Source organism: Nesoenas mayeri, assembly GCF_963082525.1.
Source record: "Nesoenas mayeri genome assembly, chromosome: 6".
NCBI lineage: Eukaryota > Metazoa > Chordata > Aves > Columbiformes > Columbidae > Nesoenas > Nesoenas mayeri.
In genome coordinates, this window is record NC_137545.1 from 13283241 (window position 1) to 13303333 (window position 20093).

At 42.5% G+C, this 20093-nt stretch overlaps 1 protein-coding gene across 1 annotated transcript in view; it reads right to left on the bottom strand.

The window, feature by feature from the left end:
- CPS1 (carbamoyl-phosphate synthase 1) overlaps nucleotides 1-20093 on the bottom strand; it is a gene marked incomplete at both ends in the record, with an annotated part of 90468 nt that overhangs the window by 15607 nt on the left and 54768 nt on the right. The window contains 9 exons of the mRNA XM_080346912.1: nucleotides 416-523; nucleotides 1552-1629; nucleotides 5078-5153; nucleotides 7294-7361; nucleotides 7938-8132; nucleotides 13793-13974; nucleotides 15205-15268; nucleotides 15637-15702; nucleotides 17387-17528. Of these exons, the coding sequence (XP_080203038.1) occupies nucleotides 416-523; nucleotides 1552-1629; nucleotides 5078-5153; nucleotides 7294-7361; nucleotides 7938-8132; nucleotides 13793-13974; nucleotides 15205-15268; nucleotides 15637-15702; nucleotides 17387-17528 (979 nt within the window). The remainder of the gene's footprint in view (nucleotides 1-415; nucleotides 524-1551; nucleotides 1630-5077; nucleotides 5154-7293; nucleotides 7362-7937; nucleotides 8133-13792; nucleotides 13975-15204; nucleotides 15269-15636; nucleotides 15703-17386; nucleotides 17529-20093) is intronic.

Below are 20093 nucleotides of genomic sequence, written 5' to 3' on the forward strand. Positions count from 1 at the left end.
TGTTCATCCTGATATCCTTTCCAGAAAAGGGTGGAAGCTAGAAAGTCATACACCTGATGTAATCATTTAAGCATTGTGAGAGAAGAGGAAGTAGAAAGTAAACCATACATATGGATCAGACACTCCTCTGCTGCTATGGAAGCTGGTCCTAAATCAATGAAATAAAAAAAAAAAATCAGTGGGTCTGAAAGTCTGTATATCTGTTGCTTAAATTAATGGGATACATATCCTATGTATAGGATAGCTAAACACAGGGGACGCAATGACATCCTACACTTGCACATTTCATACTGGCCTATAAAAAACATTGGTGATTTGATTTCTCCATTGGTGATGGAGTTCTCCAAAGCAAAAGGGGAAAGTGGATGCAAACTGTTATTTTCTTTTCTCTTATCAGTGCTAGTGCAACACCCACCTTCTCCAAGGCCCCTTGGCTAATAGTCTGTGTGGGTAACATGAGGGTGGCGTCTCCAGAGTGAACGCCTGCATCCTCCACGTGCTCTGAAATAGCATGTGAGATCACCTGCAGACAGCAACAAGAGAGCAGTTGGTCACCGCACCCTCTCTCATGAACAGTCTCCCATCTCCATGCCCTCTGCTAAGTACAGCCTGACAGTTTCCTGAACAGAGATGTATCCAAAAGGCAATACAGATGGGAAAAAAAAGGGAATCATGCAAGATATTGGGGAGAACAGGCCTGGAGCAGACACAAGGCATATGAACAAGGGGTTCATGTTAGTGTCTTCCATATTGTAGTAAAGCAAACTGAAAACATCATGAAAACCTACGACAGTCTGGAGATCCTGAGGCATCCTCCTTCTCTCCAACACATATCAACTCAGAAGATAAAAGCTAGTTAGGCTTTAAACCAGCTCTCTAACTTCTGCTTGCCATGAACACAAAAGAGTTGTCATTCCCCAGGAGAAACAAATACAGACTAGCGCAATCATTTGTACATTATTTTTTTCCCCACTCTTTTGTGGCGTTTTAGTCATGCAGAAAAGTGAGCAGAGGAAATTGAGGCCTACGGATTTAAACCGCATAAATTGCATCAAGGTGCACCACTTCAATACCAAAAAAGTCATCTTTTCTGTTGGTTAAAAATGAAGACTGAAAACAGAATACTTCTGTTAAATAAGAAGCTTGTGATTTTTTTTTGGTAAGAGCTGTCTTTGATTAGTAATGAAATGCAAAGTGAAGTTGTAATAATAAAACAACTGTGGTAATATTGTAACACATGCTGATACAATTGTGCTGAAAGTCATTTGTGAAGCCAGTGATTTGCGTACCCAGTAAAAAATCATATTCTAATTCACATGGTTAAACAATGCTTAAAAAAATGAACTATTTAGATATATACAATAAGGTAGGTTGAGCTTTGCAAGTATGATGGTTTTGAACCGAAGATGAGCTCATCTTTTCTTGTTTCTTTACTCGTCTCAGCATGAAATTATGGCTGTATAGTAAATCATTCAAAGCACACATTTTTGTAAATGTCCAATTCTAGAGGGGAAAAAATAGTTTAATATTAAAGAAAAGCAAAGTTCTTACAATTCCTGCCTTGGCTACAGCATCCATTTCCACCTCACGGGCATCTTCCATAAATTTAGTAAGTACCACAGGATGATCCTGTCACCAAGACAAGAAGAAAGAACAAAGTTTTTATTTGAGAATATTTGGGGAACATCCAAGCGCTCCACTATTCATCATTGGAAAAGCTTTGGAAGCAGAATCTCACAAGACCAATCTATTAATAGCCTTATTTCCACAGATGAGTGAACTTTGCAAAGAAATAATAGCAGGAAATCTGGCATGATTTCCCTAAAGCCACTGATGCATCAGTTTGAGTCGTCTCTAATGTCACCATGACAGGGAAATCTGCAGCAAAACCACAAAGGCCTTTTAGGTGAGAACATGGTAGAAAGATGATCCATGATCCAGTGACCTCTGCTCCTGTCTCCTAAAGATGCTCCTTACCTCCAACATCTTCAGTTCTTCCTTCTCGAGCCTCCCAGTCAGCTCGCTGGTGACTTACTTCAAGTAGTTGATTCTTGGCATACTTGATGACTTTGTACAGTGCCCTTTTGCTCTTTTTACAAGTCATATATTTTAGGCAACAGATCCATCACTTTCTTATTTCTCTGCCTCGTCTCCTAAGTCTCCCAAGGGAGAAGTTGCCACTAACTATAGCTGGCCAGGAACAACCTGTCCTTGACCCCCAGTACATTCATTGGAATACATGGTTTTCCTTCCTCTTCTTCCTGCTTGTTTCTGGGATGCTAGCACACATTTCCCACTCTTCTTCCAGCCACCCGCTCCAACAGACAGTTAAAAATCTAATCCACATTCTTCCAGCCCAGCTTTATGTCTCAACATTTCACCTGTCCCATCCACTATTAACTGCCTGTTATTTATTAGAGAATAAAATGGAATAAATGACAGTCTGTGTGTGCTCAAAAGGCTCCTCTTGAAAAAATATAAAGCAACTCCAAAAGTTACCAGACACAATTTCTTACATTTATCAGTGCAAGGGTAAATTCACAGGCAAGGACAATGTCACAGCATACACTGTTTCATAAATTTAGTGGCTTCTGTCCTGTAACTATGTCTTGCTGCAGTTTTTCACCACAAGATTTTATATGTGCATACAACCTTGTTTACTCCAATCTGTCTCAACCCGCACAAGAAGTTTTGAATGCTACTGACAACATAAATGCTATAATGACACAAGACCATAACAGCAAAGTAGCTAAAACAACAGAACAATGCTGGTCAGGCACCCTATCTGCAGATACTCTGTTCAGTGTAGAATTAGGAAAGGCTTTGTAATCAGAAAAAAAAAAAAAAAATGAAGTGTGTGTCCCGCAAAAATGCTCATATTCAGTTGTATGCTCACAGCTAATATTGCTAGCCTCTGTGGAAGTATTCACAGGCCACAATGCCTTGATAAGGCTAAAAAACTCTCCCTAATTTAGGAGCAGAATACAGTAATTTTGTTCTAGTTTGTTTTCTGCTAACTTAGCTCCAACTATACTATGGCTTTTGTCAATATGAAAATACAGGATGAAGAAAGAAGTCTTCCCTTAGCAGTTTGACTCCACTAGAAAAAAAATGTAGCATGTAAATCTAGTGTAAATCTCTGCAGGATCAGGGCCAGAGCACCAGAAGACTCGTGGCATGAAACTGGTCACATTTGCAGCAAGCGTCAGTTCCTTACTTGTGTAGCAGAACTGGACATCATAAGGATCCCATGGGAAACATCCACTCTTTCCCCTAGGAATACATCACATATTGCTAGGACTGTAAGTTCAGGTCCCAGCAGGGCATCCTGTACGAGGGGTGAGACCTCTCAGCAATGAAGTACAACCTCGCTCAACTCAAGTCAATCAAGCTGGGACAAGTTAAGCTGAACAAGGGTCACTTTCCTAAGCTTCAGCCTCCCACAGGGCACCCACTGCCACCATAACACCGTCCAGCAGAAAAAGTGACCTGTCCCTCTGAATGTGGCTTAAGGCTGTTGCCTTGTTTGGTTCTGTGAGTGTGGGGGGAAACACAAAGCAGGGTACTCAAGATGAAGTACAGAGAGAAGCCAGGTGTTCTGGGAGGCTGACAATCTGGTTCCTACCACAGATTGACCTCTAGTCTTCTGAGGATTAGGTATATAATTTCTTCTCATGGAAGTAACAGTGGCACTCTCCTGCTTTCAAAAAACCCTTTAAATTTGTTCCAAGATGATAATAACTGGTCTGCTTGCTTCCACACTAACCTGTCCTTCAGGATACTATTCCCTTGCAAAGTCTCTCTATTTCATTGCATCTCTTCTTGCTGAAATGCTAAACTTCCACCACTTGCCTCATACACTTCAAAAATGACATGGTTTTGCTATTGTTTAAGGTTTAACCACCTAAGAAATCCCCTGAGTAAGCAGTAATGTGTCTGGCTTCCATAGCCAGTCGTGTTTTCTCAGAGAGTTCCTCTTAGACTTATTTTTAACTCCAAGATTCTTATGACAGTGTATGACAGTAGTGGTTGTGGTGCTGCAGGACTGTTCTGAAGAGTGATCACCCAAAAAAAAAGAAAAAAAGGTGGGAAAACCCTAAGAAAATAGACCAAAAGGCAAGGCCAAACTCAGACACTGATGAAAGGTCAGACTTCAAATTCTGTATGTTCTTCATTCAACTTCGATCATTTAACTTTTTCCTCCTCCAATATTCTCATTTCTCCAAACATCCCTTGTACAGTAACAGTGATAGAAGGCATAGAGGAAATTCAGGCTTTGAGTTGATGTTCTGAAGCATTCATGTCTTTGGGCAATTGCTCAGATTTTTCTAAAGTACTAGACCAAATCCTTCCCTTTGTTAGAAAAAAAAGACACTTTAATTTTTTTTTTCAAATTAGCTTTAGAAAAACATTCAGAAAGGAAACCAGAGCTTTCATCTTCTGCATTACATACTCTGCAGATCAATAATCCCACTGGATTAACAGTAAGCAGGCAGCAGCCTTGCTTTTGTATCAGGGGAAAATGGAATTCAGTACATGATTCGTAGTGTTAAATGTCATAGCAAAATCTTGCAAATATTCCTGCATTTAAAAGCGTTAAAAAAAAAGTCATTGGTGAGAGAGAAGATACCAAGATGAAGTTTAAATTTGTTCAAAGACGACAGGCAAAACAGTTCAGAAGCTGAGTGAAAGATGCTATCAGTTCTATGCTAGATGGTACAACCTGCTACTAGCAAGCTTGGATGGTGTAGGAAAGGTCCCAGCTCGCTACGCTACACCTGTTTGTATAATTGATAGGTCAGAAATGGATGCCTGGGTACAAGAGCTTACTGCCGGCCTCGCTCCTTCCAGGTATGCCAGTGGTTTCAGTAAAGGTGCTTGCACATGTTCCCATGGTCTGCCCATTAGAGAACAAACTGAGGGGTCAAACTCTAATTTCACTGGCTCCTCTCCAAACAATGAAGAGAAAGAGCAAGGAAGATGCAATACAGAAACCAAGGGATGGAAAACACAGTAGAGGCGAAACAAATACAGCAAACACAAAAAGAAAAAGCAATAGCAGAATGAAGACTGTTACCTGAGAGACTCTGGTGGCTTCTGCTAAGAACTTCTTCATTTCCTCTTCAGTGAATGCTACATTCATGGCAGACCCACTGTGAGAATGAAAAAGAAAACAGGTCAGCTCCTCTCGTGACTTCAAGGGAGGTATCAGTGTATTAGACACCACAGCACAGGGTTGCCATCCACCTTTATATGACAGACTAGCCAAGCAAAGTCCTGACTCAAGCCACTCACTCCACTCTTGGCTGAAAGAAGGGCAGAGCCGGTGCCCCATGAACCTCCATTATACTTCCCAGAGAAGACAGGTGACCTCTAGAACCATAACAAAGAATCAAAACAAGAATTGTGGTAGTGTAGCCTTAGCACTGCTGCCAAAACCCCTCTCTGACACTTTACAGCTCCCCTAAGCAGGAAGAGATGCCTGTTCAGCCAGCTAGCTCACCTAAGGACCCAGACTTTCCCCATACGTGCAGGTTGGCTGTGAGCTCAGGACAAAACAGATGCTTTGCTCACTGTAGCCCAATTGCTCATCAGTGACAGATGAAGTAAGGAATGCACAGGCCACTGGTGATGGTTGTGACAGAGTAAATGCAGATGGAAGTGGGCTGTAAAGCTACTTTGAAATGTAGCTGTTAGTATCTGAGAGAACATGGGTGAACAGTCAGTAATTCAGGCCCCTTTTAAGCACAAGAATCTTTTTTTTAAAAAAAGATGTTACATTGGTCATTTCTACCACTGGTGCTCAGCTTCCCCTTTGCTTTGGTGGGCAAGCCCACAGAGGCTGTGGGGAAAAGTGGAGAAAGAATTTATCCCATAAAAATCAGTCACTTTAGCCTAAGACAAATAGACACAAGTACCTAGGTGGTTATACTTACAGACTACCTCTTCAGCTGATGTAAATCAATAGAGTTCAATTAAATCCATGGGCCTGTGTCAGTAGCACCACTGAGGATGTAAGTAGGCACCCACAGTACATAACTAGTGGGGAAATGCATTTAATTTTCAAAGGCAACTGGCAAATATTAAAGGCCACGTCTGTTCAAAGGATGAAGAAGTCTAGCTGTGGACCTGCTGCTGTTGGCCAAATAGAGGCCAGACAGTGTGCTGTGCCAGGGCTTTTCACTTTGTTTCCTCAAGTCTGACATTCTGCAGTTTTATCTTTCTCTCTTAAGTCCCCTTAAATTGTCCAAGCACCCTTTAGCAAATACCTACATGGAAATAGCCTACACTGAATTTAATACGGATGGAAACAACAGGCTAAAAGTGTTCCCTAAAAACCTGGAGAATGACCTTAGAAGCAGTTTCTAATTTATACTCCTGATTTGAGTCCTGGTTTTTAACTTTGCTTTATAACCCCACTGCACGATTCAGAGATTGGGTAGAAAAGTCACATTCAGCAGTCACTTTTGAAGGATATTTCCTTGAGGGTTGAACATACAACAAATCCTTCTCCTTTTCTTCTTTTTAAATAATTTTTTTTGCTCCCCTGAAAATGGATCCTGTGCCTCTTCATTTTGGTATTTGTCTCTTTTTCATATGAAAAGCATCCTGTCTTAAATTTCTTTTCACTTGTAAATTGTGCCCAAAGTGCCTCTCGTGCCTAGTCATACAGCTATGAAGAAACTCCTTGCAGAGAAGAGTGATCACTCAGAACACACCCGTTTGCTGTGTGCATGCACTGGTGTAACTTCTTCAAGAATTCTAGCTGTTGGACATCTGTGGCTCTGCACAATGTCTATTTAAAGAGGAGCAGCTGCCACAGTGCAGGGACATAAAACATGCCTGTAAGCAGAGAAGCTTAGCAAATAAGCTGAATTCAAAAGGTGCGCTGCTGTTTTCTGAAAACAGATGCCAACCCCAATAAATGGTCTCAGCATGTTCCCTGTTTTTCTTCCTAGTGACAAACAATCTTCTGGCTTAATTGTACAAGTGGTCGTCTCAGGAATCTTAAGGAATATTGCAGATGGTCCATGTTTTTGGCCTTGAGAGATGAAAAAGGTAATGCAGCTAAACAGATACTGTTATGTTTATGTTCTACCTTCGATCTCTGCCTGATGGACATAAGGGATCCATTGGCTTCCTTTATTGGCTTGAGTGGTTGTCCCACCTGTTAAGAAGGGCAACTTTATGCCACATGCACCTAGCGTAATGTTTTCCACACTCTCCCTTGTCTCAAAAAGGCTTTTGTAGTTCATAGCCCCAACTTGATGAGCTCTGATGGCTGAGCCTTACCTCAGAACATAGGAAGGCCTCAGCAAACATGGGTAACTCACGGAGCTTGCAAATTCAACTGCATCTCTCTAAAGAAAGGGAAGAAGAACGTTCTGTGAACACAAAAATATTTTGAAGTCATACCAAAATTTCAACTCTAATTGCATTTGCACTTTACCTGCCACTAAGACTGGGGGAGGGCAGGAGGGGGAAGTCAGGTACTACAGCCTGGACTGAACATAATATATGACTTCTCTGTTCCAGAGCTGTCATCTTCAGACCTTCCCGGTCCATAGAGCTTCACCAAGAAAAAAGAGCAGTGCCAACACATCGCTATTCCTTTGCAATCTCTATCTGCTAGAATAGCTTAAAGTCAGCAAGACAAACTAGATTAGCCTGCCAGTAATGCTAATTTCTGCTGGGTATATACCCCATGTTGTGTAAAGGTGATTTAAAGATACTTCCCTTCCAGATTCTATCCCTCTCTCAGTGATGCTATAGCATCACTTTACCGGTGTCAAAAAGTTTTTCACCATCAGCAATAAAAAAAACTGTCAAATGCCTTTGGAATTTTGAAATGTATCAGCAAGTGAGTCCCCCCCAAGCAGATCCTCATAACAATTCCCAGCCACTTCATCATTTCCCAGATGCACATCCCAACTTACCAGTGTGCTGACTGCCTTCCAGGGAGCCTGGGCCACACGCAGCTCATCCAGAACAGCTGAGAACATGGAGCGATCTTCTGCTCGGTCAATCTGCAAAGGACTTGTGCCAAGGATCTTCACTCCACTGTGGTGCAGTGGCACTGCCAAGTTATTGGGAATTTGCCCACCTACAGAAATAATGCAACCGCTGCATCCCTGTTGGCAGAGAGAAAGGAGCGCAGTCATATCCAAGTCAGCTTATCATTAAGAGCTGTGATAATTAGGAATCGAATATTTAGATTGCATCACTTCTCAGGTTGCTGTGAGCAAAGGCAGATCATAATTGTGCTGATCCAGAGGCAACCAGGCTCCAAAGTGTGATTCAGACATGTAGCCTCTCTAAAGCAGCAATATCCTCCTTGATGTCACTCAGACAAAAGTAACTTAAGATAAAATTCCCCCAGGAAACCAAAGAAATCTGCAGTGTTCACGTCTTTTGACATGAAGCCAAGATTTTATAACTTCCGCTAAAAGCAGAGACTATTACCTTGTTTTCATGTCATGTTTAGGTGCTTCTGCTTTCCCAGCGATGACAAGTACTGAGCTGACACACAGTCCTGTGTTTTGCAGAGGAAGGGTGCTGGGCTATGGAAAACCTCATGCCTCAAAATGAAACTCAAAACTCCATTCAGTAGGGTCAGGTCTCCCTCCTGTGCTCTCCTACACACGTGGACATGGGCACCATCACTCCTGCCCCCCTGCTACAACCTTTGGATGTGGTAGCATGAACAAACAAGATGTTCTAGGTCCTCTTCCTTTCTCGGTCCAGCTCTTCTGAGAAAACAGCCTCTCCCATGCTATTTGCTAGGCAAACAACCTTTCCTACCCCAGAAGCCAGTCTTTAAGGTGCGTTTATGGCTGACCTTTTGCTGGCCTGCACAAAGCAAAGGGCAGTCTAGATCAACAGAGCCCAGTCCATCAGACAGCCTGTGGCAGTGAATCACTCTGGATACACCTGGCCCTTTATTTTAACTCATCCTTGTTACTCCTGACTAGCTCCTCAGTTCTGGTAGCACATTTGATACCAACAAGTATTTCAGTCAAACCATGACATGTGCTCCTCTCTACGCAGGTTATTTGCAAGCACTTCAGTTCTGGAAGCGGAGAGGCAGGGCAGGTGGCCTCCAGCCACAATGGCACATCTTATGCCTGTCACTGGGCAACCAAAACATTTTAAGTGAGGAAATAATGAACAGCAAATAACAAGAGACAGGTGAGCTCACTTGCAAACACACATCCTTCTTCAGCTGCAAATATGGGCTTTTTTTTTTTTTTTTACATAGAACCCCTAATGCTTTCAAGTATAATCTAGTCTGGTGTGAAAATTTTCAACAGTAAAAAAAGGCCGTAGAGTACCTGCAACAATTATGAGCACATGAATTATGTTTAGATTGTGTAATAATTGAGTGTAATTAAATAATGGGTACTTCACTTCCAAATTAAAGCTGGTGAAACTTTGCCCGAAGGAGAATCAGGTACATGGTACAGCTGCAGTGAAGGGCTCTACCAAATCACATGCGTTTTACACAGTTCTACGCACCACTAACAAATGAGAAACATAAATCAAGTGATCCATGGTTTGGTTCTATCTTTTAGAGTATCAGTGTTCTTTTAATTAACAAGTGTGTTTTTCCTGAGGAAGGTTAGACCCACTGGCCTTCCTGGAAGGGGAACTTCTTAATGAGGGATGTAAAGGGATTTATAGTGGCAGATCTATAAGCTGACGGCAGGATGGACTAGAAATGACTGAGAAAAAACAGATGATAAATGCTAGTACAAACCCTGCTCAACATTAAGGTGGATAATTTCCTACCATAATAAAAATCCACTAAAAAGGCATTTAAGCAGCAGTTATTATCCCAAGGTCTACAAGATTATTATTTACTTAACACGCTAATATACAGTGCTGGAGATAATTTTTTTTTTCACCATGCAGTCACTTATGGGATGACATATTGCTGCCAGCCAACAGCAACCATCTGAAAGAACTTAAGACAGGGAGTGAAAAAACCCTTATTAGGAGAGGGTGGACCAAGAACAGAGGCTGCTCTGTGCCCACATGGGGTTGTCTAATGACATCGGAGCTCACCATCCCCAGCTCAGAAGAAAAATCTGTTCCTTACTGCTTCCAGACCCATGCAAAATACAGTACTTATTTCTAGTCCCTGGGGCCCTTATCATCCCACATGGATGAGACCCAGACAGTGAGTGAATAAGCAAACCTCTTCTTGCAGCTTGGAGTGGTTCCTGCTTGATAACAAGTCAATCTAGCTTTGCTGCCAAGGTCAACCGATGTCTTAATCTATCCTCAACATATCTAAAAGGGGAATGTCCCAGCTCACAGCTTCTTTTCAGCTGCTGCTTATTTCTTGCTTTAAAACAATCCTACTCACCGAGCCTCTAAAACACAAATACTGCCTACATCAAAGCTGGAACAGCATTAGGGACTCTGGCCCCAAGGGGACAGAGGAGATGGCTTATTCAAGCAGATAGCAAAGAATCATATAACCATTTTCACTCAGAAAGAACCATAAATCGAGACCCAGCTGCTGCTTACTTCTTCGTTTAAACACCTGCTGTTATTTCCCGAAGCCTGCTCTCACCCAAGGAGCAGCCCCCTGCCCTGCTGGGGAGCAGAACCGCTCTGCTGAAAAACGTGGGCAGGCAGACATGGAACCCATTGCATATCACTTTATCATCAGCCGTATTTTAATTATAAAGAAAATGAATAACATCCTTGCCATTAGATACCTTTAAAATGTATGGCACACATAATCCACTGAAAGAAGACTAGAGAGAATTATTTTCTCCTTTATAAGAAAAATCACTCTCTTTATTATTACCTTGCTTTTATGTCATTAGCAAGAGTCGGGTTTTCCTTTTCCCCGAGTTTGAAAACAAATTAGACCATTAAAATTGTACCTAAGAGCCTCTTTTAGTTTTATGAATTGTTTCAGAATGATCCTAGAAACTGAAAAAGAATCAAAAGAGGCCCTCTAGCAGATAGATATTAAAAGAAAAAGGCAACATCTTCTCTGGAAACAAAAAGCCAATAAATCTGAGGGAAGGGATTTTTTTTTTTTTTAATTTTTGTCTTCATAGACTTCCAACTAACTTTATACATTCAGCATAAATTACATTTCTCTCCAAAGCACGGCTGTGTTGTGTAGAGCTCAGTCTCTGGTGAGTCAGAGGAGCTGTGAACGTTGACTGGAGATGTAAAAGGGGACGGGAGGTAGAGAGAGCAGGGGGACAGCTGAGTATGTCCCTGGGACAGGACTGTGTGAGTGGCTCTTGGTGGGCAGGTTCCAGCCTCCTCAGCCTTGGTAACCTTGCACCTCAATGTAGCCTATTTTGCCTGATCAGAAAAACCAGCACAAGTCAGTGCACCTATTTATTTGAGCTTAGTAGTTTCCCAAGGTTTGCTTCCAATCCTAACAACGTTTAGGGAGTCGATGTGTCATCTCTGCTGAGGGCAAAGGATTGTGTCCATGGTTTGCTGATGGTTTTACATACCGTTTGCCAGTACTTTTCAGAGTACTTGCCACTGTTCATTGGGACACTAGAGGAGGCTAATGAGCAGGAGAGCTTAAAAGTTCAGTCTGACACCATGGCACTATTCATGCTTTGCACGGGAAGCTGGAAGAGATGGTTATCTGCGGAACTGGTGAGAGAACCCAGAATCAGATCCTGAATTTTTAACTTGATAGTTTCCTTAGTGACTGGCTTCCAACTGCATCTGCCTGAGGAAGTTTTCTGTTAACAGGATATTAGCATTTGGCTCACTCATTCAAAAAAAAATATACATATAGCAAATAATATATTTTAGACTACACCCTGCTGGAGGTCTGGAGTCTGTCCCCAGGTCTGTCTACATCCTTCCACATGATTCTGTGCAGCCTTTCTACTCCTCAGAGACTCAGTTTCCCTACTTGCAAATGAGGCATAATGATATCATTCCCTTTTGTCACTACTAAAGAAAAGTGTTTTAAAACAGCTGAGTATTTATTATGCATCTTGGGCTGCTTAGGCTCAGACCCTGATGGCTTTAACACCTCAAGAGCAAACATCAAATTGGTTGTTTTCATACTCCAGCCAGAGCAGCAGAACCCTCTGCAGACTTCCAGCATGTCTCTTCTCCCCCTTTTTATTCCTGCCGCCTCAGCTCCTGCTGCCTCCTTTCCTGCCCTCTCTCAATCACTTTTTTGGTTTACTTCACAAGGAGGACAGGCTAAAAACACACCTAGAAGCATGAGCAAAGTCCAGCTGAACCAAAGAAACTGCCACCAGAGTGTCCTTCCCCTTCAGCTCTGGGTACCACAGGATGCTGATATTAATATTAAACCTCAAGCTCTGCAACACCTCCCATCAAACTCACCAAGCCTTGCTATGACAAGCAGGATGATGAAAGTTTCAATAAGCATGCATTATGCTTTTCACATATTTTTCTTACCCAACTTGGTAATTACTAGCACTACATGTTTAAATGAGTAGTTGCTCCCTCATCACCTATCTCTACCTTCTCTTTGATCCCGCAGTAATTAGATGTTGTGTTCCATCAGTGTTATTTGTCTGACAAACTGTCACACCAGTTTCCTTCATGGCCCCAGTTCAGAAGTTCAGTTCTGCTTAAGTAAACAGGAGTTCAATGCTTATAGACCTGAGTCTCATGGATAATGCTAAAGCATTCAAAAATCAGCCCTTAAGACTCCAGAGCCTCCAGAGCCTTTTGGCCTGCACTAAGTCTATGTTTTCCAGTAACTGTCTCTGTTTTTATGAAAATTTAAAGAAGAGGTAAAACAACATGTACAAATAGGAAAGCATGAACACGCAATCTAAAAATGGTCCCAGACAGTATTTTGCGAATGGTTTAAGAACAGAGCCTAGCAACTGGGACTTGAGTTCTCATGTGCTTTTGCTTGGTTCCAAATTTGGGAATGAATAACATGTAGCCAGGTTATAAAACCATTTTAGAAACTTGCACCCCTTCACTAAGGAGACAAGCTCAAATCGTCACATACTGGGAAAAAGAGCCAGGAAAAAAATCATTAGTTTAACATGACCTAGGTTCTGCAAAGTTGCTTCAGCAAGTTACATGGCTAACTTGCACTGAATTTCAAGAGAGATGACGTTCCTGTAAGCATCCTTGAAAGCCTCAGCTACACATCCAAGATGAGCATGTTACCAGTTAGAAATAATTTTCCATATTGGGACCAACTATTTACATTACATATCTTCCCATCACCAAATCTGTCTGGGGCTCTTCACCACCTCTTAGTATCAGCACTTCAGAACACCTGAAAACTCCTAACAGAGAAGTACAATGTCTGGATCAGGAGTCAGAACATGTTTTGGTTTGATGGCAATCCCAACATCCTTTCCTGGACTTTATTGCAGAGCAAAGACTGTAAGTTTTTGAGCACAGGTTAGCGTTATGCACATAACTTGTTCTACTGCTTCAGGGGGAGTACTTGTGCTTAAAGTCAAGGATTTGCTTAAGTGCTAAAGCTCAGCACGACAAGGACAGAACAATTTGTGCAATAAATGACTGTGTAGCAAATTAAATCTGCTTGTAAATATTGCACAATATGGCATCTTGCAAAATAATTTAATATTTATTTGGCATTCATTATTGAGTAGTCTGCTAGGAACATCAACGATGTGTAAAATGCAACACTGGGATCCAAACCAAACAGCTTTTGCTAGCAAGCTCTCCCCCTCACCCCCAGCTGCTCAGCCAAAGCAAGCTAGTGACATGAATTTTGAAAAGTTTGGTTTGCTTCATGGCTTTTTATTGCGCTTCTGCTTTGCTTTACCTCATATTGGTAGATGTCCAAGATCCTTTCCAATGACAGCTCCTCAAAATACAGTCTGTCACACTCATCAAAATCTGTGCTCACCGTCTCTGGGTTGCAATTCACCACAACCGTCTTGTTGCCAAGCTGACGCAGCGTGCGGATGCTGGAGACAGCACACCAGTCAAACTCCACACTGCTGCCTGCCAGGAGACAGAGAAGTGGGCACGGAAAGGAAGGACACAGAGAAGAAAATATAAACAGACGTTCTCAGCACTCCAGCTTGAAAAAGAAAAAAAAAATACACACAAACAAAGCCAGCGTTGCCTTCTGTCAGCTCAGAGCAAGGAATCTAATTGTCTTCCCATGGAAACTAATCATCCACAAATGTGAGCCTCTGAGCACAACAGGTAAGTTGGCTTGATTGCTGAGGAGTGACAGGCCTGTTACACGTCTGTCATCCTGCGCTCACAAACACTCATGTCTGCTCTTGCCGCCCATCCAGCTACTACCACCTCCCAACTGATGCACTTTGAGATAAATGTAAGAGACAGAAGCTTAGAGCACATTGAGTGGCAGAAGTGTTTGCAAAAAACAAGCATAATCATGGAGTGTTCCTCCTGATTTCACCCATCTTGACATTCAGACTGAAAACTGGGTTCAAAAAGACACATCCTACAAACGGCGAGAGGAGTACAGCACATGACCCATCCAGCCAAACAAAACAAACAGATGCAGCTTTAAATTTCAGCTTTCAAAAACCAACACCACTACTTGTCAAATGCAAAGCAAAAATATTTCTGAATAATAAGCAATTTTTTTCTTGTCAATAATTGCAAGCTATTTGGAAGGATCCATGAAAAGAAAAAGTGAAAGTCATCATATAGAGCATTCAACAGCCTGTCTACCCAATACTCATAGCCAGGAGGAAACTCTTATGTTGCATAATCATATGAGTGGGCTTAAAAAAAAAGCATACAGAGAAACACTTACAGAAAAGCAGCTGAAGATATCAAAATATTTTCACAGTCACCTACACCTAGAGTAGTAAAATGCATAGTACATAACAACATAGTCATGAGCTGGCAGTAAACATGTAAGGTAGGTGTGGGAGCAAAAAACTTCTATACATGGTATCATGTTCTCAAGACCTTAACATATGCAAAAAGATTTTAAAAGTTCCCTGAAACTTTGTGGAAATCACAACTAAGCGACAAGTGAAAAGTAATAAAATTCTCCTGTTTTTTCCAGTGCGTGAAATGAAGTCTCCAAGCAAGTGTAAAAGGCAAACCTTGTGTTAGGAATTGATGTCCTGTGCACTGTGCTCTGGAGGGTTTTGTCACCATAACAGAAGAGGAACAAATGAACCACAAGAATATCCAAAGAAGGCTCGAAGGTGCAAGGAGAACAGAGGAGTTATAATAAAGATTTACCTATGTGATATGGTCCACAGCCCAACACCATCACTCCACAGTCATCAAATTTTACGTCGTGTTCCTGAGAAGGGAGGGAGAAAAGTCATTAGGATCTGTACTCCATAGCACCTAACTCCATGTTTTTCAGAATAAACAGTTTCTGGTGCTCAGCCTGTATCCAACAGTTTGATCTTTCAGGGCTCAAGTCTGATATTGTTTACTGCAGTGTAAGTTAAGTGCAAACCTACTGGAATTAGTGGTGGTGCACCTAAACCTGAGACACAGCACCTCTGATTTGGCTATTTGAGCAGCCTAAGGAAAATGAATTTTCACAGAAAAATGAATGCTAGGATGAGATGAGTGAAACAGGAGTTCTGAATTCCCAGCACCTGACCCAGGGCAAAGAGCTCAAACTAGACAGCAAAGAGACTTGTTTCCGAACGTGCCTACCTGCCCGTTGTACGTGAGGTAGAGGTAATTAGTCACCGCTGGGTATTCTGCCGCCAGTGTGTCGATCTGTACGGGAGGAAGAGGAGGGACTGTGACTTGGCCAGTGCAAGATCTTTCTTACATGCAGGTATTTTGAGGGTTTTATTTTCCCTCTTTCCTTTTTTACTCCTATTTCTGTCCTGTTATTTTCCCATCACGTCTCTCCTCAAAAGGAACTTTCCCTATCCACCCCTTCTTGCCAAGGCCCTCATTCTCTAGTTAGCCTGGCAGCGTTAATTACCCAGATCGCCATTCCTCCAGGTCTGGGGTCCTCTTTAGCTGCAGCATCTGGGATCTTCACACTGTACTCCTGACCCCAACTTACTCCCACACTGAACACAAATGTGCACACATTACCACTTCGAGATTATGCCGATCAGCAGCCAGCAGTGCAAGTACCACGTATTTATGTTACAATATAACTCGTGCTTTGAAAATTAAGTGGTACACAAAGCAAGAGTGATTTTCAACCACCCCTTATATGTAGTTTTCAACAATTTCTTATGTAATTAGTCACCAGAGAGCACAGAAGAATAATTTGCCTACTAGGCTGTTCAGAAACTATTTATGTCAACTACTTATTGCATGTTATACATGGTAACGAGTCCATCTAGGTCACCAGTGATTGCTGAAGTTCTCTGAATTAACAGCTGAAATATTTCCACACAGAATACCGATCAGGGAACAGTATTAAAGCAGTCCTGACATGAATTTTTACATGCTGTACCATTTAAAAATCTGTCCACTCTTCAAGTATTTTCAGGAATCCCCACTGGCTGTCCAAGTCCTTGTGAATAACAAAGAACGTGACCTCATGTCATTAGCACTATGTAAGTGTCTGCCGCTCATTACTGTTGCTAATACTGCAACATGGCTCAAGAATAACATATGCTTTGAAGGCACAAATGCAGGCCTAAGTAGAGTGACCTTATTAAGGGTATCTTGGCACACAAATCGATCCCACACCACAGTGCCATATGCAGCTGAAAGGCCGCAGTGCAAGACCAGGCACATTGCTGTGGGCCAGGTGAGGACATGGAAGGAAAACAGCAGCTGGGGAACAGAAGGAGATTTGGCACCTGGAATTGGGCCTGAGGATACAGATGGGCTCTTTCAGAAACATTCAGCAGTTTGGGTTATTTCCCCCCAACACGTACCTTTAAGGACAAAAAACAGCTGGTGGCAATTTAATACCAACATACCTTAAATGCAGCAGCAGAACACCTAGCAAAGTACTCGTGACACTGTCATGAATGCTAGATGAGCTCATTCTGCTCGTGCTATCACAATGAATAGCAAATGAACGTATAACAATAGCATACTTCAAATGCAGTATTACCCTGTAAAAAGTTCCTACCAAGAGAAAAGACATATTATACTTCTTATGGTCACACCATGGTGGGCTAGCATTCTCAGCCTTCTCCTGAAGCCAGAGAGCTGCATTTTCCCCTCAGCCACACACAATATGAACAAAATATTCTGAGAATCTCTTTGGGGAGGTTCATACCATCACAATGACGCCTGCAGTGCAGAAGTAACAGCTATGTGGGTGAAATTTGTTCTCCTCTGATGACAGTATCAAAACTCCCACAGATGATAACAGAGCCAGGGGTTCCACTTCGTTTACTTCAGCTGTTTCTAAGGACACGGAGGTCTCTTGTATCTTGCACTCTTGGAAGCCGCACCACAAACAGCGATGTTTCTCACGTACCTGTTTCACCCAGGGCACTATATTCTTCTCCAGTCTCAGCTGACGGCACTGGACTTCAGTCAGCCTCAGGCATTTCCCAATCTGTTTGTCTGAGAATCCGATCTGTTTGGCTCTCCTCAGTGTCTCTTCTGGAACTGTTTCACTGGGATTAAGTGAGAAAAACACCTCTGCATGAGGCTTTACAGGAATACTTAAAAGACATATGAGTGCTTGTATCTTCCATACTGCATATAGTTGCTATAGGATCATGCACATAAAGGCAACAAAAGGAAGAAGACACAGCTAAGCTATGCAATCCTCATACACAAAAGATCTTTTTTGCACTCAATTCCCCCCCCTCCCCAAAGTCTACAGGCAGATTGCTGATGCTAGGAAGTTAAACACTTTCTTTCCTTGCATTTTTGAGTCAGGAAAGAGTGACTTGTAATTGGGTCCATCGTCTTGCAGGTAGCCTTCTCCACCAGGCTAGTACAAGGTCACAGTATCCACAACAACTGTATGGTCATTACAGCCTCCTTCTCGGACCTGCACTGATTGCTTTCTTGGATTCAGTCTCCCCACATCTCCATGCCCAAACTTTAACTCAATCTCTCCCTTACATTTCTCCTCCCAGTCTAAATTTTAAAATACAGGCCTCACCAGACTGGGTGGGATCAATAATTACATACGTGCTTGCATCTCCTGCCTCTCATTGCAGCCGCACACTCCACACAAAGGCAAGAAATTCCTGAACAAGCCATTCAGAGGTGTAACTGTCCCCTGACCCTGCTGAGCTGAGGGGCAGCTTGCCTCAAAACACTACAACTTGTCCCCAAAAAGCTCTTCTTTCTGTTGTTGAGGATGCTCTGTCTACCTTCAGAAATGGCCACTTCTGAAAAAGCATCTGACTTCAGACACACAGCAGAAACGACCTTCGGAGGCTCACGCACAAGGCAGTCCTTTCTTTCTGACAAGCCTCAACTATAATTTTTCCATATCATCTGTGCTGCTTCTTGCATTATGAAAATGGAGAGGCTGATTAAAAAATGTGCCTCTACTTTACCCTGTCTATTTCATATTTCCAGTCAGGGTCTCTTGATAATTCTATATGTTCTTGTTCTCCTGATTTTGCTTTTCAGTAGTCCTAGTTTTCAGTGTTTATTTCAAATGCACAGCTTTCCCATGCTGTCTCTGCAGCTCGACAGTTTCTTGCCCATTTTGCTTTTGATTTTTTTGTCTTCTCCATTCCCCCTTTCTTCTCTCTACTTTTTTCTCTCCCACACTATCTTTGCGCCCCTTCATTTTGACTCCACCTATAGCCCTTATAGCTTCTGCCTGTCTCTGTTTCTAAGCTACCTTTTCTAAGCTTAGCTTTTGCAAAAACATTTAAAAGCCTGTGTATTTTTACCAGCACTTCTGCTTTTCATCTTCATTGCCAAGAGCATCCTTGCCTGCCCAATAAATCAATATTTTATGAGCAAGCAAGCTCCGAATCAGGAAAAAGGAAATGATTAACAAACAAGCAATTTTCCTAAATCAGAGCTTTTGAATTATGTCCCTTGCTTGATGGTATTTTTAAATAAATTGCATTATGATATTTGAGTGGGAGGAGATGGGTAAGGCCGCTTTATTGGAATGTATCAGGAAGCTGAAGCATGACAGAGTCACTGGGTTGGATTTTCCACTCTGGTTTAGGCACAGAGCAGTGAAGGCAGGCTACAGTAAAACAGGTGAGAGTTACCAAAGCATCGAACCAGCTGTTCTGAGAGCAGAACTGGGGACCAGAAACTTTCGAGTTCAGATCTCTGGGTGGATTTTCCTCTGTGAATTCCCCAATGCCACCCCTCCATCCCCTGTAAAATGAGAACAGAGTGCTCTGCCTGCCTACAACAGCAGAGCAGACAACTGCTGAGGACTTGCAGGAAGGAACTGCTTGGTGTACCTGCTGTTCTCCAGGCGGTGTCCCAGCCTGGCACCACCAGCCTGCTCTGCCCTCAGAGGACTCCAGGTAGAGGCACCATCTACAACCTTCAACTTCTCCAGAACCCTCCACCATGTCACCCTTCTTACTCCAGCAGAGACTGCTCTTTGCTAGTGTCAGAAGGAAATAGTCTTGCCTAATTCAACAGGTTGAGATTATCAGGTGTTGGATTTAGTTCTGGGTGCAGAAAGACTTCCCCAAATCAGACCCACTTGGCAGCACCCCAGCATGTCAAAGCCTGCGGTTCCCATGCACTGACGCCTCCAGCGCGAAACTCCTCTGCCTCTCCTCAGTCCTTTTGCACTTTGTGAGCTCAGCTCAGAGGCAGGACTTGGTGCACAAAGCGTGAATGCCAGGCTGAAGGCACGGTTGCATGTTTAACAGAAGTAAACACGGTAAGCAAAATCTGCCAATTCTCTGGCAAAACAGATGCCAGCCGTCGCTGGCTATTAAGAAGAATGCAGCCACATTAGGTTTCTCTCAGAAATTCAGCATTCCCTAAGTACGAGTGAGCAGACCTGATGACCCCAAGAAAATGAGCCTGTTTCAGTGCAGTTTACTCCCTTGCTCTCCCTCCCTTCTGCCTCAGAAACATACATAGCTGGCTGTCATTTGATTACTGACAGAGAAAGAAAATTGCCTTCATTTGCAGCTTGTTTCAATTCAGTTTTTTTGTATCTCATTATAACAATATCATTCATCGTCATCCCCCCAGCTGAACGAGTAGAGGAAAAACAGCGATTATTT